The 27,347-nt window shown below is 43.3% G+C and overlaps 1 protein-coding gene across 1 annotated transcript in view; it reads left to right on the top strand.

Moving 5' to 3' along the window:
- The first annotated feature begins 3,224 nt into the window (after window positions 1-3,224).
- The window catches only part of LAMC2 (laminin subunit gamma 2), an 83,256-nt gene continuing 59,133 nt past the window's right edge, over window positions 3,225-27,347 (top strand). The window contains exons 1-2 of the mRNA XM_060232416.1: window positions 3,225-3,366; window positions 21,954-22,142. Of these exons, the coding sequence (XP_060088399.1) occupies window positions 3,282-3,366; window positions 21,954-22,142 (274 nt within the window). The 5' untranslated portion in view covers window positions 3,225-3,281. The remainder of the gene's footprint in view (window positions 3,367-21,953; window positions 22,143-27,347) is intronic.

Below are 27,347 nucleotides of genomic sequence, written 5' to 3'. Positions count from 1 at the left end.
GTAAGCTAGCTCACAGTAACTCAACTTAGAGAGAACACTGGTCACCATATGTTAGCTGTGATTTAACAGCCACAGCCACACAGAAGTAGAAGAGCTATGCCAAGCAGAGTTGAAAATAAAAGGATTGCATTTTTTAAAAAGACATGTCACCAAGGTAAGATTTGATGGAATTCACCAGTCATTTCTTTAAAGATCCAAATGTGAACTTGTAGAAAAGATACGTAACATTCATTTACAGCACACCTCGCAGAGGAGAGCTGCTAATGTAAGCCAATTATTTTAAAAAGGATCCTGGGGAAATGACAGTGTGTGTCAGTCTAACTTGCCAGGTAAATTAGCAAAAAGTAGCTAGAATAAACCAACTGTGACTGAGAATTATTCAGGGAAAGGACTGACCTGCTTGAACCTTGAGAATTCAGAGACTCACCAAAGCATGCAGGAGTGATCGCATTATATTTAGACATTTAGAACGAATCCCTGGCCAAAAGCACCTGAGTTAACTCAGCAGTTATGGCATAAGAAGACATATGTGCTTGGGGATTGGAAAACGTTTGTATAAAATCAAAGAGATGAAATAAACAGGCAAAATTCATAATGGAGGGAAGTAATCAGGGCTTTTTGTAGCAGGAACTCCTTTGCATATTAGGCCACACCCCCCCTGATGTAGCCAATCATCCAAGAACTTACAGGGCTCTTCTTACAGGGCCTACTGTAAGCTCCAGGAGGATTGGCCAGGGATTTGTTCTAAATGTCTGAATATAATGTGATCACTCCTGCATGCTTTGGTGAGTTTCTGAATTAATACTGGAGTCTTGTGTTCAGTTTTGGGCACCACATTTTAAGAAGGATATAGACAAGCTGGAACGGGTCCAGAGGAGGGCGACGAAGATGGCGAGGGGTCTGGAGACCAAGTCCTATGAGGAAAGGTTGAAGTTGCTGGGGATGTTTAGCCTGAAGAGAAGGTGGCTGACAGTTGATATGATCACCATCTTCAAGAACTTGAAGGGCTGTCATATAGAGGATGGTGTGGAATTGTTTTCTGTGGCCCTGGAAGGTAGGACCAGAACCAATGGGTTGAAATTAAATCAAAAGAGTTTCCGGCTCAACATTAGGAAGAACTTCCTGACAGAGTTGTTCCTCAGTGGAACAGGCTTTCTCAGGAGGTGGTGGGCTCTCCTTCCTTGGATGATTTTTAACAGAGGCTACATGGCCATCTGACATCAATGAAGATCCTGTGAATTTTGGGGGAGGTGTTTGAGAGTTTCCTGCATTGTGCAGGGGGTTGGACTAGATGACCCTAGAGATCCCTTCCAACTCTATGATTCTATGATCAGGGGTGTGTGGCCTAATATGCAAAGGAGATCCTGCAACAAAAAAAATGCCCTGGAAGCTTGGTGTCAGGAGTGTGGCCTAATATGCAAATGAGTTCCTGCTGGGCTTTTTCTACCAAAAAAGCCCTGCCTGGAAGTAATATGTATCATAATGCTGCATACCAGAACCACTGCTGCTTAGTTTATTCAAAAAATGATCTACAATCAGGGGTGAACAGCGAGTTATCCAGTTTTACAGATGACTTGGAATTAATCAGGATGACACCGTGCAAATTTGGCTATGAAAAGCTGCAACAGAAGATCTAAAAACTGGGTAAATATGCAACGTAACAAAAAGGCAAAGAAGACCCACTGTAAGTAAGCACAAATTGACATACATTGAAGCAAAAAAGATCCAGCATTATAAACTCTTTTTGTTCTTTAAGTCAGCAAATCAATATTGTTACCATGATATAACAGTAGCAATATGTGTATCACTTTCTGTGAATTCCCAGGATTCATTTTTTAAAAGAAATAACTCTTTAGCCCTTCTTGTTTGGGAAATATGCCCTTTTCCTTTGCATCACCACAACAAAAAGAGCCAGAGACTTAGTAATGAAAGCTGGGAATTCAGTGGAAATTATACACTGATCGATGATTACATTATAGAATAATAATCATTGCCAATTTTTTAAAAAGTGGAAAAGCCTAGGGGGCGTGGGGGGGGGGAATTAGCCACTGCCAGTGAAGTGGAATACAGAAACCATAGAGAAACCAGCCATGCACCGCATCAGCAGCCACAGCAGCAACAGGGAAACTGTACCAGCCTGTCCCCTTGTGAAAACCAAGTAAATAATAGATTCTTCATACAAATTTGTAGTGTAGCTCCATTTGAAGTACAGGATACCATTTGGGGTGCTCCATCAAAACAATCAAAGGGGTTGGAGCACCTTCCCTCGAGGAAAGAATCTGAACTTTAGAGTTCATGACCAGAGTTGGTGATATGACAGAAGCATCTAATGTCATGAATAGTATGGATACAGTCTTTTCTTTCTTTCTCATCATATTAAAACATGAAGTCACCCATAGACTAGCAGTAGGTTCAGAACGGCTGAAAAACTGTACTGCTTAATACAAAATGTGGCTGACGTGGAATTTGCTGGCATAAGATATAAAGATACTCATAAACTGAGGAAGTTTTAAAAACATCTGGAGTTATCTCCCTGGTTTATAATCCACCTTCTCTTCCGCTTTTTCATTTAGATTCAGTTTGGCAGATAAGAGAGGATTTGATCTGCTTCCCCACAGAGCAACAAGCGAGCTGGGTTTTCAGAATAATAATTATAATGAAATCAAATTCCCGACAAGGATTCAGTTGGATGGTAATTGATTGAGAACATGCCTAGTTCATTCCAGAGTTTGGCGTAGTTTTGAACAGAAATGGTATTCCTTGAGGGCTACTAGCAACTCCTGAACAATGTTGTCATTGACAGAAATATGCGAGGTTCCTCTTCTTGAAGGACACTGGCCATTGCTAGTAGTTGGGTTTCCCACAAAAGGTGACATTATAGTGGTGTCTCAGTGTTAAAATCTCCTTTCCAGTTCTTCTGCCACCTTCCCCACTCCCTCTTGGCCTGCAGCCAGGGGCATTTGCTGCTGCTTGTAATCTGTTGAGAACCGCCCCTATGAATGGATAAGGAGAAACTGTCTCCCTGCACAGTGCATGGGCTGGGCCCTCTCCTTTTTTTTTAATTCATAAGGTGAGTCATGCTGAAGGTAAGCGTTTTTTCTTCCTGTCTAGAGTGATTCAAGCAACGGAGGTGATAAAACCACTGAAACAGAGGAGGGGGGAGCAGGCAAAGGGGAACAGTCTGCAGCTGCAGCTCCTCAACCTCGATCCTCCAAGTGTTTGGATTAGAACTGTGTTGGACTGGAGAACCTGTTGGAGGACATAATCCTGATTTCCCTGGGATGGCTCCACACTGGCTGGTAACCCTGGGCTGCCTCTTTGCTGCCTGTCTCAACTTTCCTGCAGCTGGAACTCAACGAAGAGAAGGTGAGGCTTTACAAGTATAAATCTCATCTTGCTTGGGAATGGATTCCCTTTAACATCAGATTTTTTTTCTCCTCCCTTTCCCATTTTGGCCTTTTTGTAGAGGGCTTCACCAAACCGCTGCATAACCACTTGATGTGAAAGAGCGAGAGAATGAACTTCTCTCCTTTATGCATCTGTGGAACTTCCCTGGCGCTGGACAGGAAAGCTTTTCAGGGCAGTGGAGATCTGGCTGAATGGGCAACATCTTCATTCTCCAGACCGTGGTCCTCTTTTGATCTCCAGCCCTACTTGCATCAGTACAACTTGGAGGCAGATGAGAAAGCATGCACTGCAGTTGCCTAGCAACTGCATGCTGACTTTCTTATTCCCTTTGCCTTGGTTGGGCGGCTGGGCTGTAGCATCCAAAAGGAAGGCTAGTTAGCAATTGAGATAAATGTTCCGTGTCTCCAATAAATATATCAGGCATGGTTCGCAAGCAGAAATGAGTTGTGGATGAGTTATCGTTCTCTGAAGCAAACACATAATACTGACTCTGCATTTCTTCATTCCTGAAGTTAATTTAGCCTATAGATCATTTAGGGACTTTTAAAAGTAGTATGCTTTCTTTGGCTCCTCACCCCGCCCCCCCCCCCCCCAGTCAGTAGACAATGAGACATTTTATGCCTTTTCTGTACCTTTTCTATGCTTCCAAAGAAAATTCAAGACAATAGGAGGGAAACATTTTTTTTTATCAATTGTTAAAGGGACAGAAATTCATTTGAAGATAGACATTCATTTGGGGGTCACATCAAACAAGCATATGCATTTTATGTGTGTACTTTAAATGCACGCAAAGCATTCTCCACAAAGGTCTTTGGTGAGTTAATATGATTTCTGTGGTGTAGTTCTCAGGACTGAGCCAAGCCACGGTGTCTTCAGAGCTGCTTGACACTTACATAATAAATGAAGGGGTCTCCAATCTTTTGAGGCCTATGGACACCTCTGGAATTTTGAGGGTAGTGGTGAGTGCATCCCAAAATGGCTTCCTTTTTTTAAAATAGATTTTATTTTATTGAATCTAATCCAATGCAAAGCGAGCACAGGGAAAACAGATAATAAAAATACAAATCTAGCATACAAGAATCCAATTTAGAGCATTGGAGGCATATAACAATTTACAAAAACAATACATAATATGCTAGGTATTAAGAAATAGTCTACAGTTCATTCTATCAGGCAAAAAGGAAATATTCCCAAATAATTCCAAAACTGGGGCCCAAAGCAAATTATAATCTCTAGCCAAATCAGCATCTTTTTTGAAGAAAGGGTTGTCCATTGTCTTTCCCATTACATACTGGTCCCATCAAAATGGCTTCCAAAAAAGGTGGAGCTAAATGGAACGTCTCCTTTGTATCCCTTGGAAAGAAAGAAAGCCTGAAAGGGAAAGGGAATTATATGCTGACTAAGGAAATTCAAGGTGCTTATCAGTCCTCTGATAGAAAACCCTTTCATTTGTGGAGAGCCAGTTTGGTGTAGTGGTTAAGTGTGCGGACTCTTATCTGGGAGAACCGGGTTTGATTCCCCACTCCTCCGCTTGCAGCTGCTGAAATGGCCTTGGGTCAGCCATAGCTCTGGCAGAGGTTGTCCTTGAAAGGGCAGCTGCTGTGAGAGCCCTCTCCAGCCCCACCCACCTCACAGGGTGTCTGTTGTGGGGGAGGAAGGTAAAGGAGATTTGTGAGCCGCTCTGAGACTCTTTGGAGTCAAGGGCGGGATATAAATCCAATATCATCATCATCATCATCATCATCATTTGAATGAACGCAGCCTATAACAAGCCCTGACTTACCGTGACCCCGCCACACACACTTTCTGAAAAGCTTGGAGGGCACGAGGGAAGTACTGGTGGACACCATGGCACATGTGGAGGCCAGATTGGGGAACCCTGGTGTACACTCTTGTAAAGAAAGACAAAAAGGGAAAGAACCCAACCTGAAAATCAAGTCAGGAACCAAAAGGTTGAGCTACTGGAAAATAAAATAAAGTGCAACTGTTTATTACACAGTGCACAGAATTTTACGATTAAGAATGACATACATAGGATACCACTAAAACTCAGATTATAATATACCTCTAACTTTCATTGGAGCATACTCAGTGTTATTAAATAAATATTTTAGTTCAACTATACATCGATGGTATGCCATTGATTTCATTTACAGAAGGGTGGTTCCTAGTGACCATCTTTGTTGAGTGAGGGCTCCTCAGTATATACAGAACTGTAGCTGATTGCTAGGCACTTCACTTTTTTTAGTGTAATTAGTACCATTCTGTACTAATATTTTCTGTTAAAACATTTTTGTGACAAGTCAGTATGCTATTATTTTCATACGTTAGTATCTTTTATTTCAGGACCCAAACACACAACCTGCTGTGCCTGAAAAATATATTTTATATTTATAATAGTTACAGTTTTACCACTGAAGAAGGCTCTTTGGGCTGATGTACACGTGTAACCATTATTGTGATTTTTTATTATTGGATGTGCAACTTCACCTTGCTGCTGTATAATATGATCTGAGTTTTTAATGGTATCCCATGTATGTCATTTTTTAATCCTAAAATTCTGTACACTCTTGTTCGTTTCCCCATAGCTCTCTCTCTCTCTCTGTGTTCATTTTTGAAGCGCAGGCTTGTGCAATTTTACCCAGGCTATGATGCACCATAAAAATCCATTGTAGAAAATGGGGGGGGGGGGGAGGCTGCCACTAAAAATGGGTCCCTCAGTGCAGTCTCATAACAACCCTGATAATCACCTGAATGCCCAAGTTTAGTTCAAACTCCATCATCTTGCCACTAAAAGATGAGCCCTGCTTCAAGGCGTGAGAGTGAGATTCTCATAGTGGGAAGGCAGAAGGCTTAAGTGACTCAAGAACACATACAAATCGGATACATACATGATGCCAACCTTGGGATGGGAAAATCCTGGAGATCATGGTAGAGTTTGAGGAGGGATCTCAGCAGGATATACTGCCATAGAGTCCACTCTCCAGTGCGGCCATTTTCTCCAGGGGAACCAAGTTCTGTAGTCTGTAGATCACTTGTAGTCCCAGGAGATTTCCAGGCCCCACCTGGAGAAAGATGTTTCTTACAGGAACAAAATTTTATCAGTGCAGAAGTCTGCAGTCCCAGAGGTAGAGTGTTCCAGGTAGAGAGTGATTTTTTCTGGACGTTTTGAAGCCATAGAAGGAGTTGTTTTAAAGCCTGAAAATGTATTGAAATATATCCAACACTTACTTATGAACCCTATATTTATTTACTGTTTTAACAAAAATGACATGCTTCATGTATATGTTAATTAACATGAAATTGTAGTGTTCATACTTGTGAAATTTAAAAGGATTAATGCCTGAGCTTTCTATAAGCAAAACTGCAGATACAGCCAATATTAGAGAGAGAGAGAGAGAGAGCTGTGAATGGATGTACCCTGTGCTACTAGAGCATATGTGTAGCCAGGGCCGGCCCTGCCACTAGGCAAACTAGGTGACTGCCTAGAGCGCCAGCATTCTGGGGGGTACAACACTGGGCACCCCCCATGTGACTTGGTGACATTATCAGTGCGGGGGAGGGCACCAGAAGTTAGCCTTGCCTAAGGTGCCAGTCAGTCTAGTCTGTGTGTAGCTGGACAAAAACAGCTGTACACTGACAGGATTAATTGTATATTTTGATAGCAAGTGAAACTTGATAACATTAAACTGACTAATAGTGTGCTCTCACACACATTATAGCTCATTAATTGTGGCCATGATGAATTGTGGATGTTTGGTAAAGCAGGGCAGCAAGTGGTGGGTGGAGCCTTATTTTGTCCCCAACCTTGTCCTTTGCAACACTAAGATCACTCAAGAGAGAAAGCCAGTTTGGTGTAGTAGTTAAGAATGCGGACTCTGATCTGGGTTTGATTCCCCACTCCTCCACATGCAGTTGCTGGATGACCTTGAGTCAGCCATAAGTTCTCAGCAGAGCTGCTCTCTCCTGAAAGAACTCTTTCTGCCCCACCTACCTCACTGGGTGTCTGTTGTGGGGAGGGGAACAGGAAAGGAAATTGTAAGCTGCTCTGAGACTCTGAGTGAAGGGTGGGATATAAATCCAGTCTCCTCCTCCTCTTGTTTCTTAACAAATAACATGTAAATGAACTTACAAAAGGTCTCTTCCATTGGTTCAGTAGGTCTGTGTCAATTGTCTTAAGAGGAACGTGGTGTGGCCTCCACCACTCCTTCCAACCATGTTATCCTCCATTAATATTCATTCCAGAGAGAAAGAGCAGACCTAGGGGTAAACTAGCACCATGGGCTCATTTCTATATACTCCACCTCCTTCCATACATGGACACAGAAGTGTAGATGTCTCTAGTTGTCATCTGAAACTGGGCATGTTTTTATTAACTTCAGTTTATTAAAATATTCCACATTAAACTTATGCAACTTAGATGGTTTACAAATGACAATACAAACATCAGAACATTGATATAAGAAACATTACTATCAAACAAAAGAACCAAACTGATGGAGTGCTCTCTGTTCAGTGTTTTGGGATGTGATCTGTTGGCTTTTCCTCCTGTCTTCTTTTTTCCCCTTTTTACCTACCTCATTTAGGTGAAGTTAGTGCAAAATTCTTACTGGTTTCCAAACCATTTCACAGTCTTATGATTAAAATCTGGAATTTCTTCAATCAGCTGTTGTTTGGACAGAACTGCTAATTCATTGAGCCTCTCTTAAGAGATGGTATTTCTCAGGAAAGTATTCTTTTCAGAGCAAAGAATGCTTGCTCGGCTTCTGCAGCAGTCACTGGAGCGGTCACTGTGATTCTGAATGGTTGCACTGTTCTTGCAAAAACATGTCTCCGGGTTCTTATCTAGAAGTGTCTTTGGTAGGGTTGAAGCAACCTTTAAAAATAATAATTGTTTTTATTGAATTTCTGCTTTATAAGAAGAACAAAAACGTCAACAGTAGAAGTACAAGATAAAGCCAGTAATAGGAATATACAGTATGTGCCTTGATCTAATACAATAACATCACACACAATAAAATTAACAACAATTCAGCCCATGCAATGAGGTTGAAAGATGGAAGACAAGCAATGTACAGATACAAATTACGAAGATTAAAATGATGTTATAAAACAGTAAACTTAAAATAAGCAAATGATTTATAATAATAATTAGCAGGAGTATTATCAGACAGACTGTCTTTACTGATAAGATAAGAAAATTAGGAACAAGTATTCTGTAGGCTTGAAGCATCCTTGATGTGGTGAAACTCTTGCCTCTTGTGGAAGACTCTGCATTTCTATAGCATTGGGTAGGTCTTTGCTGCTTTCTGCAGAGGGTGCTTTAGGAACTTCAAATTACATGTTTTAAACAAGCTATTCTGTATCAATGTGTCACATACTAGATGTTCAGTGAATTCACAATTTCTTGGCTTGTAAAATCATGATATCACAAACTTCTGCTGCAAATTGATCCAGGGTTTCCTCGCTTTTGATTCCAGGCAGCTAAGATTGCTCAGACAGCTCAAAGAACAAGCCTTGAATTAGAGACAACTGCCCTGATTGCTACAAAATCATTGGCATTTCACTGGAGTTCACTGTACAGAATATCCCTATTAAGCATTATTCTATGGAAGAGGTACAAAAAGTAAAGGAATTCTCTATCTTTCTCCATGAGTCAAATGAATCCTCTGGCCTCATGGACAGTAGTCTGATCAAATTCCAGGCTCTTGGTTCCTTAAAGTATTCAATGAGTTCCAGTATCCTCTCAAATACTACATTCCCTGTTGAATGTCTGAGATGACCTTGGAAGTCATCTTTCCACAACTGTTTCTAGAAATTCAGTACTTTTTTTCTTTCTGACTCTGCAAAAATGACTGCTGCAGAAATGTCTGCAAAGAACACTCCAGCATCCTTGATTAGGGATGCTGCTTGTTGTATTATCAAGTTATTGTCAAATTCATCTGGTGGATATAACAATGAACATAGTTAATTTCAATATACATTCTCCTGAATCCTCTTTTGAACTCCTCCATGCTGACCACACATCACACTTGCTCCATCATAACTCTGAGCAGTGCATTTGTTTGTCACTCTCCATGGAGAACACTTCCTCCAGATCCCAGTTGTCTCAGCACAAGAATCCAGCAACCGTATGGATATGTAGAAGCATCCCACTGTTGAGCCTTCACCATTGATGTAGCAGGAAATCAGTAAAGACTGAGCATTTATACATCTGGGTTTCATCAGCCTCTATGGACACAAATTGAATACTTTTCTGTACCCTAAAATTTAGTTTCAAAGCAACTTTCAATCTCCTTCCCTTCCTCTCCACACAACAGGCACCTAAATTGCGAAGTAGGTGGGGCTGAGAGAGTTCTGAGAGCATTGTGACTGGCCAGGGCCTTTTTTGTAGAAAACCCCTAGCAGGAACTCATATGAGGCCACATCACCATTGTTTCACAGAGGGCTTTTTTGTAGGAAAAGCCCAGCAGGGGCTCATTTGCATGTCAGGCCACACCCCCTGACACCAAGCCAGCCAGCACTGCGTTCCTGTGTGTTCCTGCTCAAAAAAAGCTCTGCTCCTGACTAATATGATCCTTGGCTACTGTGAACTTGCATTTAAGCAGTTCGTTATGAACTGTACTTGAAGGGCCTCTAAATACTGTGCCACGGTGCAGGTGAAGTTCCATGACCGGACCGGTTTGAAGCAGCTAGGTTTGCTGGGCCTCTGAACACTTCTGGATGTACTGAATCATCAGTCTCATCATAGCCACAGGACGCCATGCAATCTATTCTGGTTATCCTTTCTGACATGTCAGGGGTCTCCAGCCCCTGGACTGTGGTCGGGTACCAGTCCATGGCCTGTTAGCAACCGGACCGTGAGTTGTATAATTGTTTCATTATATATTACAATATAGTAATAATAATAAGACAACATTGGATTTATATCCTGCCCTCCACTTCAAATTTCAGAGTCTCAGAGCGGCTTACAATCTCCTTTACCTTCCTCTCCCTCAACAGACACCCTGTGAGGTGGATGGGGCTGAGAGAGCTCTCCCCAGAAGCTGCCCTTCCAAGGACAACTCTGCAAGTTGTCATTCCAGAAGCACACAAGGCCATTCCAGCAACTCCAAGTGGAGGAGTGGGAAATCAAACCCGTTTCCGCTAGATAGGAGTCCACACACTTAACCGCACCAAACCAAGAAATGAAGTGCACAATTGCATCATCTCAAAACCATTGCCCCTCTCCCCAGTCTGTGGAAAAATTGTCTTCCACAAAACCGGTCCCTGGCGACAAAAAAGTTGGGGACCGCTGATGTATGCGATAGACTGTGTTGATAAGCAAAGTCGACACTGCCTAACATTGCTCATTTCAGACAATTGTCCGTGTGACTTGCACACTCCTCATGTTTGCTGTCATTGCCTTGCTTCATGTCAAACTTGATAGCATAGATCTGTCTTCTCATCCCGAAAGAGTGAACAGAAAGGTCTTCCACTTAGCCACTTCTGTTTTTTTTTTTCATAACAGGCTCTGTTGAATCCCCAGGACCAATCCTTTCCTTTCACTCTCTCAGTTTGCTCAACATGTAGATCTGTACAACCAAGCCCAAGTTCTTTAACATGGCATTTTTCAGCCAGGCTCAAGTCTTGAAAAGGAGGTGGCAGCAGTGCATCTACAGTATCCTTTCTGACATGTCAGGGGTCTCCAACCCCTGGGCTGTGGATGGTTAACTCTGAATAAGCATCAAGAAATAAGACTGAAAGGAAGTAAGAACACGGTTCTAAACAACAAGTCCCATGGTGTTCGGTAGGACCTAATAATGGAAAGAAAGCACTACTAAGCGCAGCAAGACATCTATGGAAACATGTATAGAATTGTGTATTAGGGCCGGTACAGTGTAGTGGTTAGGAGCTGTGGACTGTAATCTGGAGAACCAGGTTTGATTCCCCACTCCTCCATATGTAGTCATCTGGGTGACCCTGGGTGAGCCTTTTACAGTTCTCTCAGAGCTGTTTTGTCAAGAGCAGTTTTCTCAGAGCGCACTCAGCCCCACCTACATCACAGGGTGTCTGTTGTGAGGAGAGGAAGGGAAGGCAGTTGTAAACTGCTCTGAGACTCTGAGTGAAGGGCAGGGAATAATCCTCTCAGCCCCAAAGAGCAAACAGGGAGATGGTTCCGCTTAGCTACTTCTTTTTCCATGACAGACTCTATTGAACCCCCATGACCAATCCTTTCCTTTCAATCTCACCGTTTGTTCAACATGTAGATCTCCTCCTCTTTGCCACACTTGGTCAATTTGCAAAGGAGTCTTAACACAGCAGCCATTTTGTGGTGCTTCCAACTACTTTTTCCTCAAAATTCCAGAAGTGCCCACAGGTTTGACAAGATTGAGGATTCCGGCCTGTGCGACATTCTGAGAGTGGCACTTTCAAGGAGAGGGGTTCTGTCCTGCTACATCTTCTGATTTAGCATGAAGGACATCAAGCTGTGACCCATCTTCATGGCTAGAGGATGCAGGGCTTCTCCAACACCTGTGGGGATGAACTTTGAAATAACAGTCATTTTACCTGTGCCGCATAAACAAAGGGGCCTTTAATAGCCTACTTCATTAAAAATCAGTCTGCTTTACTTCAGATGTTACAGGTGCATTGGGGTGCAAGTTAACATTAAACGACAACTCAATTGTGTCCAATGACTTTGTCTGCTCTGGTTAGTAAATGCATTAATTCTTCTGCCTCAGTGAACAAAGCGGAAAGCACTGACCCTAGAACACTTTTCTTGTAAAGACCAGAAGTTGCCTGCCAAGGTAATAGGTGCCCAAAGTAGAAATTGGGTATGTTGATTGTTGAGTGCCAAGTCACAGTTATACATTGTTCAAGAAATAGAATAATGTCAACACATACTTTGAAATCTGTGTACAGTTCAAATGCTTATTGAAGATGCTAGGGTTTCCAACATGGCTTTGGAAATTCCTGGAGATTTCAGGGTGGAACCTAGGGAAGATATTCAGTGGGGTATACTAGAAGAAGAGATTGATTTATACCCCATCCTTTATTGACAATCTCCTTTCTCTACACCCCCACAACAGACACCCTATGAGGTAGGTGGGGCTGAGAGAGCTCTCTCATAACTGCTCTTGAGCAGAACCACTCTGAGAGAACTTGTGGCTGACTCAAGGTCACATCAACAGATGCATGTGGAAGAGTTGGGAATCAAACCCGGTTCTTCCACATAAGAGTCTGCACAACCGCTACACCAGACTGGCTCTCTTTAAAATCTACCATCCAAAGTAGCTGTTTTTACCAGGGAAACTAATTTCTGTAGACTGAAATCCTAGAATTATAGAGTTGGAAGGGACCTCCAGGTTCATCTAGTCCAACTCCCTGCACAATGTAGGAAATTCACAAATACCCCCTACCCCCAGCGACCCCAGTTCAATTGTAATTCCAGGAGAACTCCAGGGCCCATCTGCAGGATGGTAACCCTACCTGCTGACCTGCTTCTATGATGAAAGACCAAGAAGACAGGTCCCTAGTCTAGGACTTCAACCAGGAATATCAGGATATGGGAAGGACTTGGCCTAGTCTGATAACAGCTGCTCACGCTCCTGGGAGAGAAAGAAATAAGACACAGCATCAAATTGTGCAAAGGGCAGGCAGTTTAGGCCTGGTAGGACTGCCTAGGACACTGCCTGTAGGTTTGTCAGCCCTGTGCTAGCTTACCCTGTGCAACCTCCCTTCTTGGTGAACACCCAAAAGTGATGTCACAGAAATTTAGGAATTTCCTCAATCTCAATGATAAAGGCCATAGAGATTGCGAGAATTCCTAGACCTTTGCAGTTGGTCACTCAAAAGTGACATCACAGCATCAGCAACCTTTCCCACTGCCCCAATTTTTCCTCCTGCTGCTCAGTTGAGCAAATGCAGGTAAGGGAGACTGGAGGTGGGAGCTTGCCCTCCACAGGCGGGCAACTGGCAACCTCACCCTAGTCTTTGGATTTATCTGGATGGCACAGCAAAGCATTCTGTTTGCTGCATTTTAGCTTTACAACTTCAGGCAACCGACATAAGGATGGTAGAGTCTAGATCCAGTTAAAATACACCAGGCCCCAGTAGGGTTGCATGCTCCAGATCAAGCATGGAGTTCTCCTGAAATTATATGGTAGGTTCAGAGGATGGACTCTCTCATATATCTCTTCTGAGTTCTCTCCCTTTCCATATTCCATCCTCCCCAGGGTCTGCTCCCAAATCTCCAGGAATTTCCTAACAGAGTTTGAATTTTTATATCACCTCAAACCCAATATAAAGTCAATTAATGGATTCAGGAGCATGATCAAAAGAAGAGAAACCAAATATCTGAAATTGAGAAGCAGCCCTTGAAAGTATTTGAAAGTGAGAACCAGCCCTTTAGCCGTCTGCATAGGATAATCTTGGTAGTTGGGAATCTGGCGTGCTTATTTAGTTGTACCTCATCCCCAAAATACTATAGGGCAGTGGTCCCCAACCTTTTTGGCACCAGGGACCGGTTTTGTGGAAAGCAATTTTCCCATTGACCAGTGGGGCTGGCGATGGTTTTGGGATGATACAATTGTGCACTTTATTTTGGTGTGGTGGTTAAGTGTGCAGACTCTTATTTGGGAGAACTTGGTTTGATTCCCCACTCCTCCACTTGCTGCTGCTGCAATGGCCTTGAGTCAGCCATAGCTTTCACAGAAGTTGTCCTTGAAAGGGCAGTTTCTGGGAGAGCTCTTTCAGCCCCACCTACCTCACAGGGTATTTGTTCTGGGGGAAGAAAATAAAGAAGATTGTGAGCTGCTCTGAGATCCGAAGTGGAGGGCGGGATGTAAATCCAATGTCTTATTATTACTACATTGTAATATATAATTAAATATACAACTCACGGCCCGGTTGCTAACAGGCCACGGACCGGTACTGGTCCACAGCCCAGGGGTTGGGGACCTCTGCTATAGGGTCTGTGTGTGAAAACAGCACTGTTTGGAACAGTCATGGCCTTATGGTGCAGTGAAGTTGTAAGGGTAAATTTATAAAGGCTTTGTTTCAATCTGTACGGGACATATATTCTAGAATTAGTCATTCCAACTAAACTCTTACCACATTTTCCTTTGTTGAGGATATGGCTGGTCAACTGTTGGTGCAATATGCTATGGCAGGGATGTTGAACTCATTTATTATGAGGGCTGGATCTGTCATAAACAACTTCTTTTTGAGCAGGAATGCACGGGAACACAGTTCCGGCTGGCTTGGTGTCAGGGGTGTGGCCTAATATTTAAATGAGCCCCTGTGGGGTTTTTTCTACAAAAAGCACTGATGATAAATGAGACTTTGTTGGATCAGGCCATGTATGTCACAAAATGAAATGCCAGGCAGCAGAGAGATAAACTTTGTAAAGGACACAGACAAACACAACGATTTTTTAAAAACTTGAAACATGCTTAAAACATTAGCACTTGTTGAACTTAATTGTGCTTTCTTTGTATCTCTTCTGTGTGATCCAGGGAACTTGGCAAAGGAAGCTCTGACTCTTTCCTTCCTTCCCCAGAGGACCAGGAGGGGATGGATCCTCAACCAATAGAAGGAAGAGAGGCTTGGCTCAGTAGCTTTGCTATGCAATTCAGCAAGCTTGGCAAAGCAAGCTGTGATGCAGAAGGAAGCAAGAGAGAAGGAGAAGGAAATAGATGACAGTCAGTTGCTTGGGGGCCTGACAGGAGCCCTCTGGGGGCCTGATTTGGCCCCCGGAACACGTTTGACACCCATGCACCATGGAGTCAAAGGGTAAAAAACCATCAGCTGTGTGCTTTAAAGTCTAAGCACAGAGCAGTATTGAATCCCCCTGCGTATGCACTGCCTAGAGCTCCTGTTAGGCATTGAGAATCCCATTTAGGAAACTTAATGAAGGAATGAGACAGGCAAAAACAGCACCAGGAAAAGTGTGAAATTATCTTGTTAAAAAACATGCCATTACACACATAATTATCATGATATAATTGGCCTCCAAAGATTCTTCTGACAGCCGCAAGAAGTTGAAAAAGCGGAGTGGACTCAAACTGTGATTGGGTGATGTCATCTCCCAACTGGTTGAGCTTTGGGTGTGAAAATTGCCATGTAGAGCTAATGATATGTATCAATGTAATCAGCAAACTTTGCCATATTAGGTTATTTAGTTTAGGGGATATAAATGGGCAAGTTGTATCAGGCATAGTTTCTGAGAGGATGGGGAAATCAACCTGCCACTGGGATGTTCCACTTTATCAGGGGCTTATGTGACAGAATATCCCAATTTACAAAATAAATTTTCTTACACACAGAAAACAAGTATGTTAGAGAGGAAGCTGGTTTAGAACCCTTTCTCTGAAAATCTAGTTTTTGAAACCAGGATTATTTAAAATGAATTGTTCACTTATTTGAACAATCTTGGCTTGCCTGGTATATATTTAGACACTCAAACCATTGTTGGGTTCTAAAACATGATTAGCACAAACTGTGGTTCAAGTTTGATGTCTGAAGATCTATGCTTTAAAACTATCTTGAAACAAATAGAAGAGAGGCAGATCTGTTCCATCTGTTCTTTCTTGGTTTATGTCAAGAAATAATATTAACAGATGCAAAGCTTTTACCTTAGGTTTGAGCTTAACAGCCAAACTCAAGTGTGTCTGCTGCATCGGCTTTGGAGCAATGCACATCTGCAGATTTCATTGATACACAAAAGGCAGCTAAAACTTTTTTCTGTAAATCTGAACCCAACTCCATTCTGCTCAGGCTGAGAAGTTGTCAAACAGCAAAGGATTCTGGGAGCTATGTCAAGCATCAATAACTTGTCTTTTTCAGGACAATAAACTGCTAACAGTTGGTTCAGACTTTTTGGATGAGGATGGTAGTGGTATGTGGTGATGGAAAATGCTGTCAAGTCACAGTTGACTTACGGTGATCCCATAGGCTTTTCACGGCAAAGGATGAACAGAGGTGGTTTGCCATTGCCTGTCTCTGTGTAGCATCCCTGGACGTCCTTGGTGGTTTGCCATCCAAATACTAGCCAGGGCCTTAGCTTCTGAAATCACACAAGATCGGACTAGCCTGGGCCACCCAGGTCAGGGCAGTGGTATTATAGACTTGTATTAATAACACATATCTCTGTGACTCTTCAGGATGGTCACTGCTCTTCATACACATTACTTCAGTAACATGTCATGATACAATGTGTCTCACACATTACACACACATAATATTTAGGGGAGGGGCTGTGGCTCAGTGGTAGAACCTCTGTTTGGCATGCAGAAGATCCCAGGTTCAACTTCAATCCCCAGCATCTCCCAGTAAAAAGTTCAGGTCACATAGGTGATGTGAGTCTGCCTGAGACCCTGAAGAGCTGCTGCTGGTCTAAGTAAACTATGGGAATCAGTATCCATAGGGTATAATGGAGTGCCCAGCAGTCATTCCCCCCTCCCCTGCTTTCTGATAACCCTGAAGTGGGGAGAGGGCCTTCAAACCGGGCAATCCCCTGCCCCCTATTGGGTCAACTCTAAATGTATAGTTTGAGACTGAGGGATGAAAAACTCCTCGGGGCCTCTGCGGTTCCAGCAGCACCTAAACTCTGGCTCAAGAAGGGGGACAGTAAGGGGAAGGCTGCTGTGAGGTGTGTGGACTGAGACACTGCCATGAGCTGGCTGACTGAATTCCAGGTGCTGCTGAGTGAGCATTGATGGGGATGAGATCAGCTTGGCTTGGCTTGGCAGCGCCAGCTCACGTCCGATCTGGAGGTAACTCTCAGGTGCTCGGAATGCGAGTGTCATGCCTGAACCTGATGGTATGCGTCGGCAGCTGACTTGAGGATAAGCCAGAACAGCTGCTGAGCGCTCTCTAAGTTTCAAAGTTGCTTACTTGATCGGGAGACCCAGCTCAGTATTGAAGTGGGTGACAGAATTGGGGGTGGGGTCTTAAGTTTAGGGTTCTCCACCGTGTTTATGAGAGAGAAGCTGTCTACGCCTGTGTTTCCCTTTGTATTTCCCTCTTTGTTAAACTGTTCACACTGTGCACACAAACACATATTGCGTGCCAAGTTTTTAAGGTCTAAATCAGAAATTCAGCACTAAAAGTGAACCATATTGATAAAGTGGTGGCAGTTTTGTTTACTTATCAACATCTCCTCAAAGCCCACCTTAGTGCCTTAGCATGTAGTTGTACTAAAAACCTGGACCCAACTGGCTTTTCTCAAAGAATCCTGGGAACTGTAGTCTAGTGATGGTACTAATAGCTCTGGGTCAGGAAATACATGGAGATTTGGCAGGGGGGAGCCCTGGGGAGGGTGGGGTTTGGGAAGGGGAAGGACTTCAAGGGCATGGAGTCCACCATCCAAAGTGGCTATTTTCTCTAGGAGAATTGATCTCTGTTACCTGGAGATCAGTGGGAGATCTCCAACTACCACCTGGAGGTTGACAACCCTAGGTGTTAAGTACCCCAAGGGCTTTCTTAGTAGCAGGAACTCCTATGCATATTAGGCCACACACCCCTGATGTAGCCAATCCTCCTGGAGCTTACAGTAGGCCCTGCACTAAGAGACCTGTAAGCTCCTGGAGGATTGGCTACACCAGGGTGTGTGTGGCCTAATATGCAAAGGAGTTCCTGCTACAAAAAAAGCGTTGAGTACCCCTGCTGCTGCCACCCTGTCCATAGTCACCAAGATTCCCTGAGAGAAGGAATGGGGTAGGTGTGGCTTTAGTTCTCTTCCTCAACAGAAACAAAGGCAAAAGTTTGTGTGCAAAAGTATTGCTTGCATTCAACCAACATCTCCCTGCCCCTGCTCTCTTGTTTGCTTTGCTTCCTCCCCTCCCCTCTTTGTTATTCCCCCCACTGTACATTGGAGCAGGATGCTGTCTTATACTCTGTAAGATTACATGTACCTTAATATCTTTCTGTCTGCCTGTCATCAATGTATCTGCGTATCTCCATGTGGCCAAATTGGTAGATACTTAAATCTAGAGGCTGGAACAATGAACAGAAGACAGATCATGCTACAACCCTGAAAAAAAACCTGGGTTTGTAGGAAATCTAAAACTGAGGGGGGGGGATAATTAATTGGAAAGTTACCCACGTCCAATAATAGAAACAGTGTCTGTAGCTTTAAGAAATGAATGTCCTTGGTAGCCATTGCTAGGCAGCCATACAATATTGCCAGCCTTCAAGGCTTGGTTTCTGTCAGTAAAAGACAAAGGGAGGGGGGACGGCTGTTTGCAAGGCTATTTCAGCCTTTGAGGGGTGCATTCATCAGTGTTTACGTGGATCCCACACTATTCTCAGAACAGTCTTGTCAGTAGTCATGAGTCTTTCACCCCCCCACCCAATGGGGGGGGCCTGAAACTTGATATCACATGACTTGCTTGACACCTGGGTGTCTCCTACGAGACAGCACCTCATAAAAAGCCAGCGTTGTGTAGGATTTAGGTTTCAAATTAGGATCTGGGAGACCCAGATTTAAATCCCCACTCTTCTGTGGAAGCTCACTGGGTGACCTTGGCTCAGTTACACATTGTCAGCCGAACTTATCTCACCTGATTTTTGTGAAGTTAAAATGGAGGAGAGGAACAATGTGAGCTGCTTTGGGTCTCCACTGTGGAGAAAAATGGGGTATAAATGAAGTAAATAAATAATAAAAATAGCTAAATATGAGGGAGGAAATAAAAGGTAAGTTGGTGGGTGAATGAGAAAGGAAAGAAGGAAGCCGGGAAAGGAGAGAGGATATGGATACAGGGGGAAATTAAGTGTGCCACACAAGTTTTCCACTATGTCCCATCCAGCACCATACAACTGAGTTATAATTTTCCTGCTAGAGGCTGCTGGGGAAAGGGAAAGGAGGGATTGCTGAAGACATGTGGATAATGGTTGGATTGGCTGGTGGGTGGGAAGAATAGAAGAAAGTAATAAAAGGGGAGAAGTTATGAAGGCTTTAAAGGAAAGAACAGAGGAAATAGTGGTGGAGGCAAAAATGAGAAGCCCCCAGCAAATTCTTGCAGGCCCCCCATTGGGTGGTGGTGGGGGGGGTGAAAGACTCATGACTACCGACAAGACTGTTTTGAGGATACATGTAAACAAACCTCAATTGGTCTGAAGTGAGAAGTCCAATTGGGCAAGATGGAGTGGAAAAGCTGGTAGAATCCAACCCACTACTTATCAGTCCAAGTAACCATTTGAAAGTGGAAGCTCGGAGCTGATGAATAGCTTTGTGGCCTTCTCCACAGGCAGGTTCTCTGTTGGGAGTTGATAGTGGGCTGGGTTATGTAAACAGATGAAAATTAGTTGTGCAAGAGGGACACTACAGAAGGAACTGAAAAAAACCAATGTGGTTGACATAAGAGGGCAAGGTTTTCCAGCTCCTTGTATAAAGAAATCCAATCTTTAAAAATCTTTCAATTAAAACATTAAAAAGTCACAGTAGAGAAGAGGAAGAGTCTAGTAGCACTTGAAGACTAACCAAATTTGTGGATCACTCTTCACTTCTTCAGATTTGGACAGAAACAATAAACAAAAGCATATCCAGGTATGATTTCATACAGTAACCGACGTGTGCTACCAGACAGTGATTGATGATAAAATTTATTTCACTTGTTAATCACATGTATGTCCTTTCTTTTGGGAAGCTCAAAGTACAGCCTATGAATTACAGTATGTAAGCTTCACAATTTATATGGGATAGGTTAAGCCAGTGATCCTTGACATGGTGCCCATGAGTGTTGATGTGTTTCCTGGTATTTGCTTGCTTCTGAGGAGGAGGAGGAGGAGAAAGGGGTTTCTTGAATTGAACAGAAGAAACAGGGAGCTTCAGGTCATTTTAGACCAACTGATTAGCAAAGTATTGGGCTCATTCTGGGCAGCTACATCACCACCACATACCCTCACTTTTGGTCATAAAACAGATTTTTTAAAAATGTCATTGACAACTCTGGGTTTGACAAAATCAAACTGTCTCTTCCCCAAAGTAAAAATTGACCCTGCCCCCACAATAGACAGTTTGTACTAGCATCCACTATCCTTTTACAGAATTCCAAAAGTGTCCCTGGGCTCAACAAAACTTGGAGACCAGTGATTTAGGCTGAAAGACCAGCAACTGGCTGCTCGGATCTCTCAATATCCAGTCCATCCCTGACTCCTGTTGCCATCTATATACTGAAATGCAGATGGAATTGGGTCATACACTGAATACTTTAATTCAAACCTGCAATTTCATTAGGACTCTATGCATATGTGGTCTACATATTTCTGATACGCAGGCAATCAGCTGGAGTAGGTCTATTAAAGGCTTTTTAGCCGTGATAGCTAAATGGAACCTTCATGTTCAGAGCAAGTTTATATTCAAAACAAGTATGCCTGATGACAAATAACTGTTGCCTTCTTGTCCTGTTTTGCTGGTTTCCCTGGAAGTAGTGTTTGGCTAGCCACTGTCTGAAATAGGATGCTGGACAAGATAGCCTTTTGGCCTGATTGAGCAGGGTACCTTTTATCCCTTGTAGGAGTTGAAAGGGGTAAAACCAGATTTACTCTTCTTTCCAAAACTTTTTATATGCTAAATTTCACCTAGTAAAAAAGTTTTAACTATATTTTAGGGGATCCCAGGAACCATTGGTTTAACTATGTGACACTTTTATATGCAGAACTGGGCCAATGGAATTGGGTGCATTTCCTTTTGGCTTTGAAAGAGAGATACTACTTGTTTCCTACCGTGGAGTTTCATTATAGAAGAGTTGTTGCTACCTCCTGGTCTTGCAGACAGGGTTGCCAGGTCCCCCAGGCCACCGGTGTGTGTGGGGGAGTGGTAAGGTTGCCAGAACTAGGTTGGGAAATTCCTGTAAACTGGTGTGTGGGTGTGTGTGTGGAGCCTGGGGAGGGCAGGGACCTCAGTGGGGTACAATGCCATAGAGTCCACCCTCCCAAAGTATCCATTTTCTCTAGGTAAAGAACCTCTGATGGCTTCAGACATCTCCAGTCTCCATAATCTTATGCTGGATGTTCTGGTCTTGAAACTGGCTAGAAAAAAGACAAGTGAAAGTGTCTGACTCTAATTTACCTCCTTAGTGCCTCTCTTCAGCTCTTCCTTGTAGTCATATCCAGCTAGGTTTTTCTCCTCCTCGTGCTGCCTGGCACAGGGCCAGCCTCAGAGTTTGTTGCCTGAGGAAATGGTACTCCCTCCCACTAATTAAGCACAGCCCACTAGGAAATTCTGTTGTGCAAACCACATTGCACAAGAGCTCTATTGCTTTCTTGCATAGCTGCCATTTGTTGTGTGTGGGGAGTGTGTGTGCCACAGATCTCCCTGATTTAGCTCTTGGCTGTCCCATGGCTTAGATCTGGCTGTCTCCAAATCTACAGTCCTTATATTTTCTTTCTGTGTTGGAACACATGCAGTTGCCCTACACTGGGTGAGACCACTGGGCTATTAAACGGCATCCACAAACCCACCATCTAAGGTTGCCCCCTCTCCTTATGGTAGGGCTTCTGCTTCCATGCTCACAATTAACGGGATTTTTGTTTGTTTGCTTAATTGCTCTGTCTTTCAGCCTGTGATTGCAGTGGGAAATCCAGACAGTGCATGTTTGACATTGAGTTGCTTCGACAAACAGGAAATGGATACCGGTGCCTCAACTGCATGGACAACTCAGAGGGAATTCACTGTGAACGGTGCAAGGAGGGCTTCTACCACCAGCACCGTGGAGAACACTGTAGGCCTTGTGCCTGCAATCCTGTAGGTAGGTGGGTGACTTTAGGAGGGTTAATGGAGAGATGGGAAAGGAAAGGGAAATGAATTTTGGCCAGCTTGGGCAAGGAATAATAAGTTACATCAGTAGCACTGGAGCTAACTTGTTATTGGCTGCAGTAACTAAGGGCTGGTTAAAAATCTAGCTTTCTTAAGTGCTGCATTTAAAGTGATTTAGTTGTTATTTATAATTATATTTTAGATATACAATTATTTTATTTGTATAATTATAAATAAATTATAAATAACAATTGTTATACAAGTGCATTCATTAGAGAGCCATGATGAGCTATAGTTCCCTGTTAAATGTTTATTCGGGCTGCACACGAAATAACGCAGTTTCAATCCACTTTCAATGCACTTTTCTACCAGATTTTACTGTGTGAACTGGCAAAATCCAGTTAGAAAGTGCATTGAAAGTGCATTATTTAATGTGCATGATTGCAGTCTTGTTTTTTATTTTATTGCAGAAGTTTTTAAAAATGTGCAGCCCAGAGTTACCAGCTCTGGGTTCGGAATGTTCTTAGAGCTTTGAGAGTGGAGTCTGGGCAGGGTGGGGAGGGAAAAGATCTCAGCTAGTGTTACCAGGTTTGTGTTGGAAAATACCTGGAGACATTGGGGGTGGATCCAAGAGAGGGCAGGTTGGGGGTGGGAGGGGTCTCAGCATGCTACAATGCCATAGAGCCCACTCTTCAAAGCAGCCATTTTCTCCAGGGGAACTGATATTTGTAGTATAAAGATTGGTTGTAATTCCAGGAGAATCCCAGGCCCCATATTGCCTCCAATATGAACTGTGACCACAGTTTGTTGGTTTTCCCAACTGGAGGTTGGCTAACCTACTGCAACCAGACATGAAAGTGCTGTTCTTGGACGAACTTGGCAGTTCCAGAAATTTAAGTGATACTGAAAGTTGTATTATGCTGGCTGATATTAAAAGTGACTGATGATAAAGTGTAAAGCAAAGCACGTCGTCATGGTTCCTCTAAAACCCAGAACTTGACTGGGCACCATTGTTTATCCACCCCTTTGTTCCATTGCAATTCTCCACAGAGTGTTCAGCCATGCTTCAAACAGGAAGGACATATTCCTATTGACATATTGTCAAGTCACGTGAAGTTGTCAGCATTGTGATACACATACAAGGGTATGTTGTAACAGCGTGTGCTACTCATGGGAATTAGAATCACATACTACTGTGCAGTTCCTTGACAGGAAGAAATTTAACACTGCTTGTATTTGAAAGAAAGTTGCCCTTAGTTAAGTATTGCCTATATCAGATAATTTTATTACTACTTGATGGTTGTACATAGTTATTATATTGTTATGTGATATTTTAGCTTGGTGTTGTGTTGTGTTGTACTGTTATCGATGTGTTGTGTTGTTGTTGTTGATTGGCCTAGAGCCGTATTAAACTGACTGACTGACTGACTACTGTGCAGTTTCAAACTTTCCATTTAAAAAGCCCCATTCTATTGTACTGTTCTGAGCCATTTATGGCAGTCTTTAATGAAGTTTTTAGCATATTGTTGGAACTCTCTGTCGGGGGCAGTGATGCTCTGTATTCTTGGTGCTGGGGGGGGGCACAGTGGGAGGGCTTCTAGCCCCACTGGTGGACCTCCTGATGGCACTTGGGGTTTTTTGGTCACTGTTTGACACAGAGTGTTGGACTGGATGGGCCATTGGCCTGATCCAACATGGCTTCTCTTACGTTTTATGTTCTTATAACTTTAATAGTAATGTGGTTAACATTTGGATGTTGCTGTTCCATTGATTCCACCTCTCCCCCCCCACTTCCCATTTATAGTTGTTAAAAAATATGACCAAGGAGTCTGGGTATTAAGAGTGCATGATATATATATACTTCAAGCATCTTACTAATCTCATACTGGAGGTTCTGAATATAAAAGACTAAAAAAGGGTTTCTACATGTCATGCTTTATAAGTATTTGCTTGGAAATAAATTCAATTAGAAATGACTGGGGCTATGTTCCAAGCACACTAAGTATCAAATGAGGGAAAGGACAGGAAATCTTATTTCCGGAGCAGCCCAAACAACACAGTTTTGTTTCTAGGCTTGTCTTGGAAAGATTCTGGAATTCACATGACCTCTAACAGCTGGAGTCCTTCTGAGGGAGCAGTCACTCTTCCTGCTTTGGAGATACACTACTCTCAGTTGCCAGGAAAAGGAGGCTATGAAACATTTGTTAACTCCATGTAACTTTCTTCTGGTGTTTCTGCTGTCCATGTTACTTGATTCTTTTTTGAACATGGTCCAATAATGGAGACTGTTCAGTCTAGGGTTGCCAGCCTCCTGGTGGGGCCTGGAGATCTCCCGTTTTTACAACTGATTTCCAGCTGGCAGAGATCAGCTCTGTTAAATAGTGGGTTTGATATATGAGGAGCTTAGTTGCAGTTGATCACAGCTCTTTATTAGTGATTACAGCATGGTAATAGGCAGACTAAGACTGCTAAACTGGGCCAATGAGGCCAACTATATGCACTCCAAAGTTCCCACGCTAGAACGCTATTGGGGTATTTGAACCAGCAGGGGGGCTGGCGATTGGACCAGGAAAGCAGAGATTTGGATCCTGCTTCCCATTGTTCCCAAGGTCAGTTCTAAAGGTTCCAATGAGCCAGGCAGGAACTAACAATCCACATGAAACACAGAGTCATATGCCTTTGAGAAAATGGCTGATTTGATGGGTGGACTTTATGGCAATGTACCCTGCTGAGGCCCTTTCCCTCCCTAAACCCTGCCCTCTCCTGGATCCACCCCCAAAGTCTCCAGATATTTTCTAACAAAGTCCTGGTAACCCTGGCTCAGTCTCCTGCCTAAAGTCAGGAGCTCAGTAAATGAGCTCAAGAATGATGTCAGCACATGGCCGGAGACACTCTGACATAGGGCTTTACTCAAATACTACAACATCTTTGGCAATGCACTGATATAACTTCTCAACACACAGGGAATGATGTCAGCATGTTGTTGGAGATGTCATTTCATTGCTGGCAATGCCCCCCCCCCACTGGTTCTGTCCCCTGGCCAGTTGTCAAACCATTTCTAGCAACCCACAACTGCTGGGTGGAGCTTGGAGATCTCCCAGAATTACAGCTCACCTCCAAAGATCAGTACCCCTGGAGAAAATGGATGCTTTGGAGGGTGGACTCTGTGGCAGTGTACCCCAGTGAGGTCACTCCCCTCTCAGGTTTGCACTGCTGCATCTCCAGGAATTCCCAAACCCCGATTTCCTTTAATTGCCTACTGGCAATTCCCCCTTGGTTACAGTGGAAGACAGTGGGTTAGAGACATCACCACTTTCTCCTTTTCACACACGCCCTCCTTCCATTAACCAACCAAGGTCCCATACTTTCTTCCCTCAACTGGGGTTGTTGGGAGAAACTGGGGTTACATATCAAAACATAACAAATAAGAAAATGACATGGCAAGCTTGTCTAGCGTGCTTTAAGGGTGCCTCTGAGCACAAGCAAAGTTCCTGATTCCAACAGGGGAACTATTCCACAGACCGAGCAGTTTCCAGGTGCTTTTAGCCCTACTGCTCTGTACGGTCCAGAATCCATCCGATGGAAGAAGTTGAGCAGGCCCGGACCTGGAGAGAGTCAGTAAAACCAGATGCCATAGACACTCCTTCAAACAGTTTGGTTCTGGCATTTTGCAAAGGGGAAACCCAAGTGTGCAGCATTGCCAAGAAACTGAAGAATGAATAGGAACAATGCTGGAGGCGGAGTCCGGGCTGCTTGGCGTTTTTCCATGATGTCGAGCAGAGGCACCCATTGCAGACCCTTCTTAAAGGGCTTTCTGTGATTCAGTGTTAAGATCTGAAACCTTGATGACTTGTCTCATCTGAAACGGAGGTCATCATACAGACAAAAATGGGTAACTTGAAAGGGATCTTGAGTTTCAGTAACATTAGCATATTTGGCCTTCATATTTAAACTAGCAGTGTTCACTATGCTATCAGATTTTTAATATCCCTGCTGCGTAGATCAAAAAAAAAAATCCAAGGGAGATGTTTCTTTCAAGTGAAGGAATCCTTCAGGCTTGCCAGGAAAAAAAATACCTGAAAACAAAAGGGGTTCCTCCTCCAAACAATCTCAGCTGAGATCTTGTAAGACTGTTGTGTTGCCAGAAGAGGAGGTGACTGAGAGGTGGTATGATAAGCATCTTCAAGTACTTGAAGGGCTCTCATATAGAGGATGGTGCAGAGTTGTTTTCCATTGCTCCAGAAGGTTGGATCAGAACCAATGGGTTGAAATTAAATCAAGAGTTTTGAACTAAACATTAGGAAGAGCTTCCTGACACCGCAGTTCCTCAGTGGAATCGATTTCCTCAGGAGGTAATGGGCTCTCTTTTGGAGGTTTTTAAACAGAGGCTAGATGGCCATCTGACAGCAATGCTGATTCTGTGAACTTAGGCAGACCATGAAAAGGAGGGCAGGAAGGGTTGCATCAGTGTTTAGTTCTCGTGACCCCTTCTTACACACTCAGGGAAATGATGATTGCCACTTTGGGAAGCAATTTTCCTTCAGGCCAGTTGGGCCAGAGATTCTGGAGGGTTTTTTGCCATCTTCTGGGCATGAAAGATATCACTGGGGGTATATGAGGAGAGGTATATGTGAATTTCCTGAATTGTGCAGGGGGTTGGACTAGATGGAGGTCCCTTCCAGCTCTATGATTCTATGATTATGGAGTTTTGTGACTCAAAAATGGGTTGCAGTGTTCTTGCAGGCAGGCCACAAGGCAAAAGGTCGAGGACTAGGGTTGTCAGTTCTGGGTTGAGAAATACCTGGATATTTTGGAGGTGGGGTTTGGGAAGGGGAGGGACTTTGATGAGGTATAAGGCAATAGAACACACCTGCCAAAGTGGCCATTTTGTCCAAATGAACAGATCTCTGTTACCTAGAGGTCAGTCGTAATAGCAGGGGATCTCAAGCTACCACCTGGAGGTTGGCAACCCTAGTACAAACATAGTCTCAGTTGTTTGAATGCTCAAACAGTAAATTCAGTAAATATGACTTTTTCCAGGCTGTTTGGTTTCTATGAATTTTTTTTGTATTTAAATGCACCATTGAAGTCACAAAACCTACCTAGATTTCACAACAGGCTTTCTGCATAGGCCCTAGCAACCAATCTGGCTGTGGCAGATGTACAAGCAACAGAGAGGGGCCAAGGCACTTGAAGA

Source organism: Heteronotia binoei, chromosome 2 (genome assembly GCF_032191835.1).
Source record: "Heteronotia binoei isolate CCM8104 ecotype False Entrance Well chromosome 2, APGP_CSIRO_Hbin_v1, whole genome shotgun sequence".
In the NCBI taxonomy this organism is placed as follows: Eukaryota; Metazoa; Chordata; class Lepidosauria; order Squamata; family Gekkonidae; genus Heteronotia; species Heteronotia binoei.
This window is presented reverse-complemented; position numbering and strand designations above follow the sequence as displayed.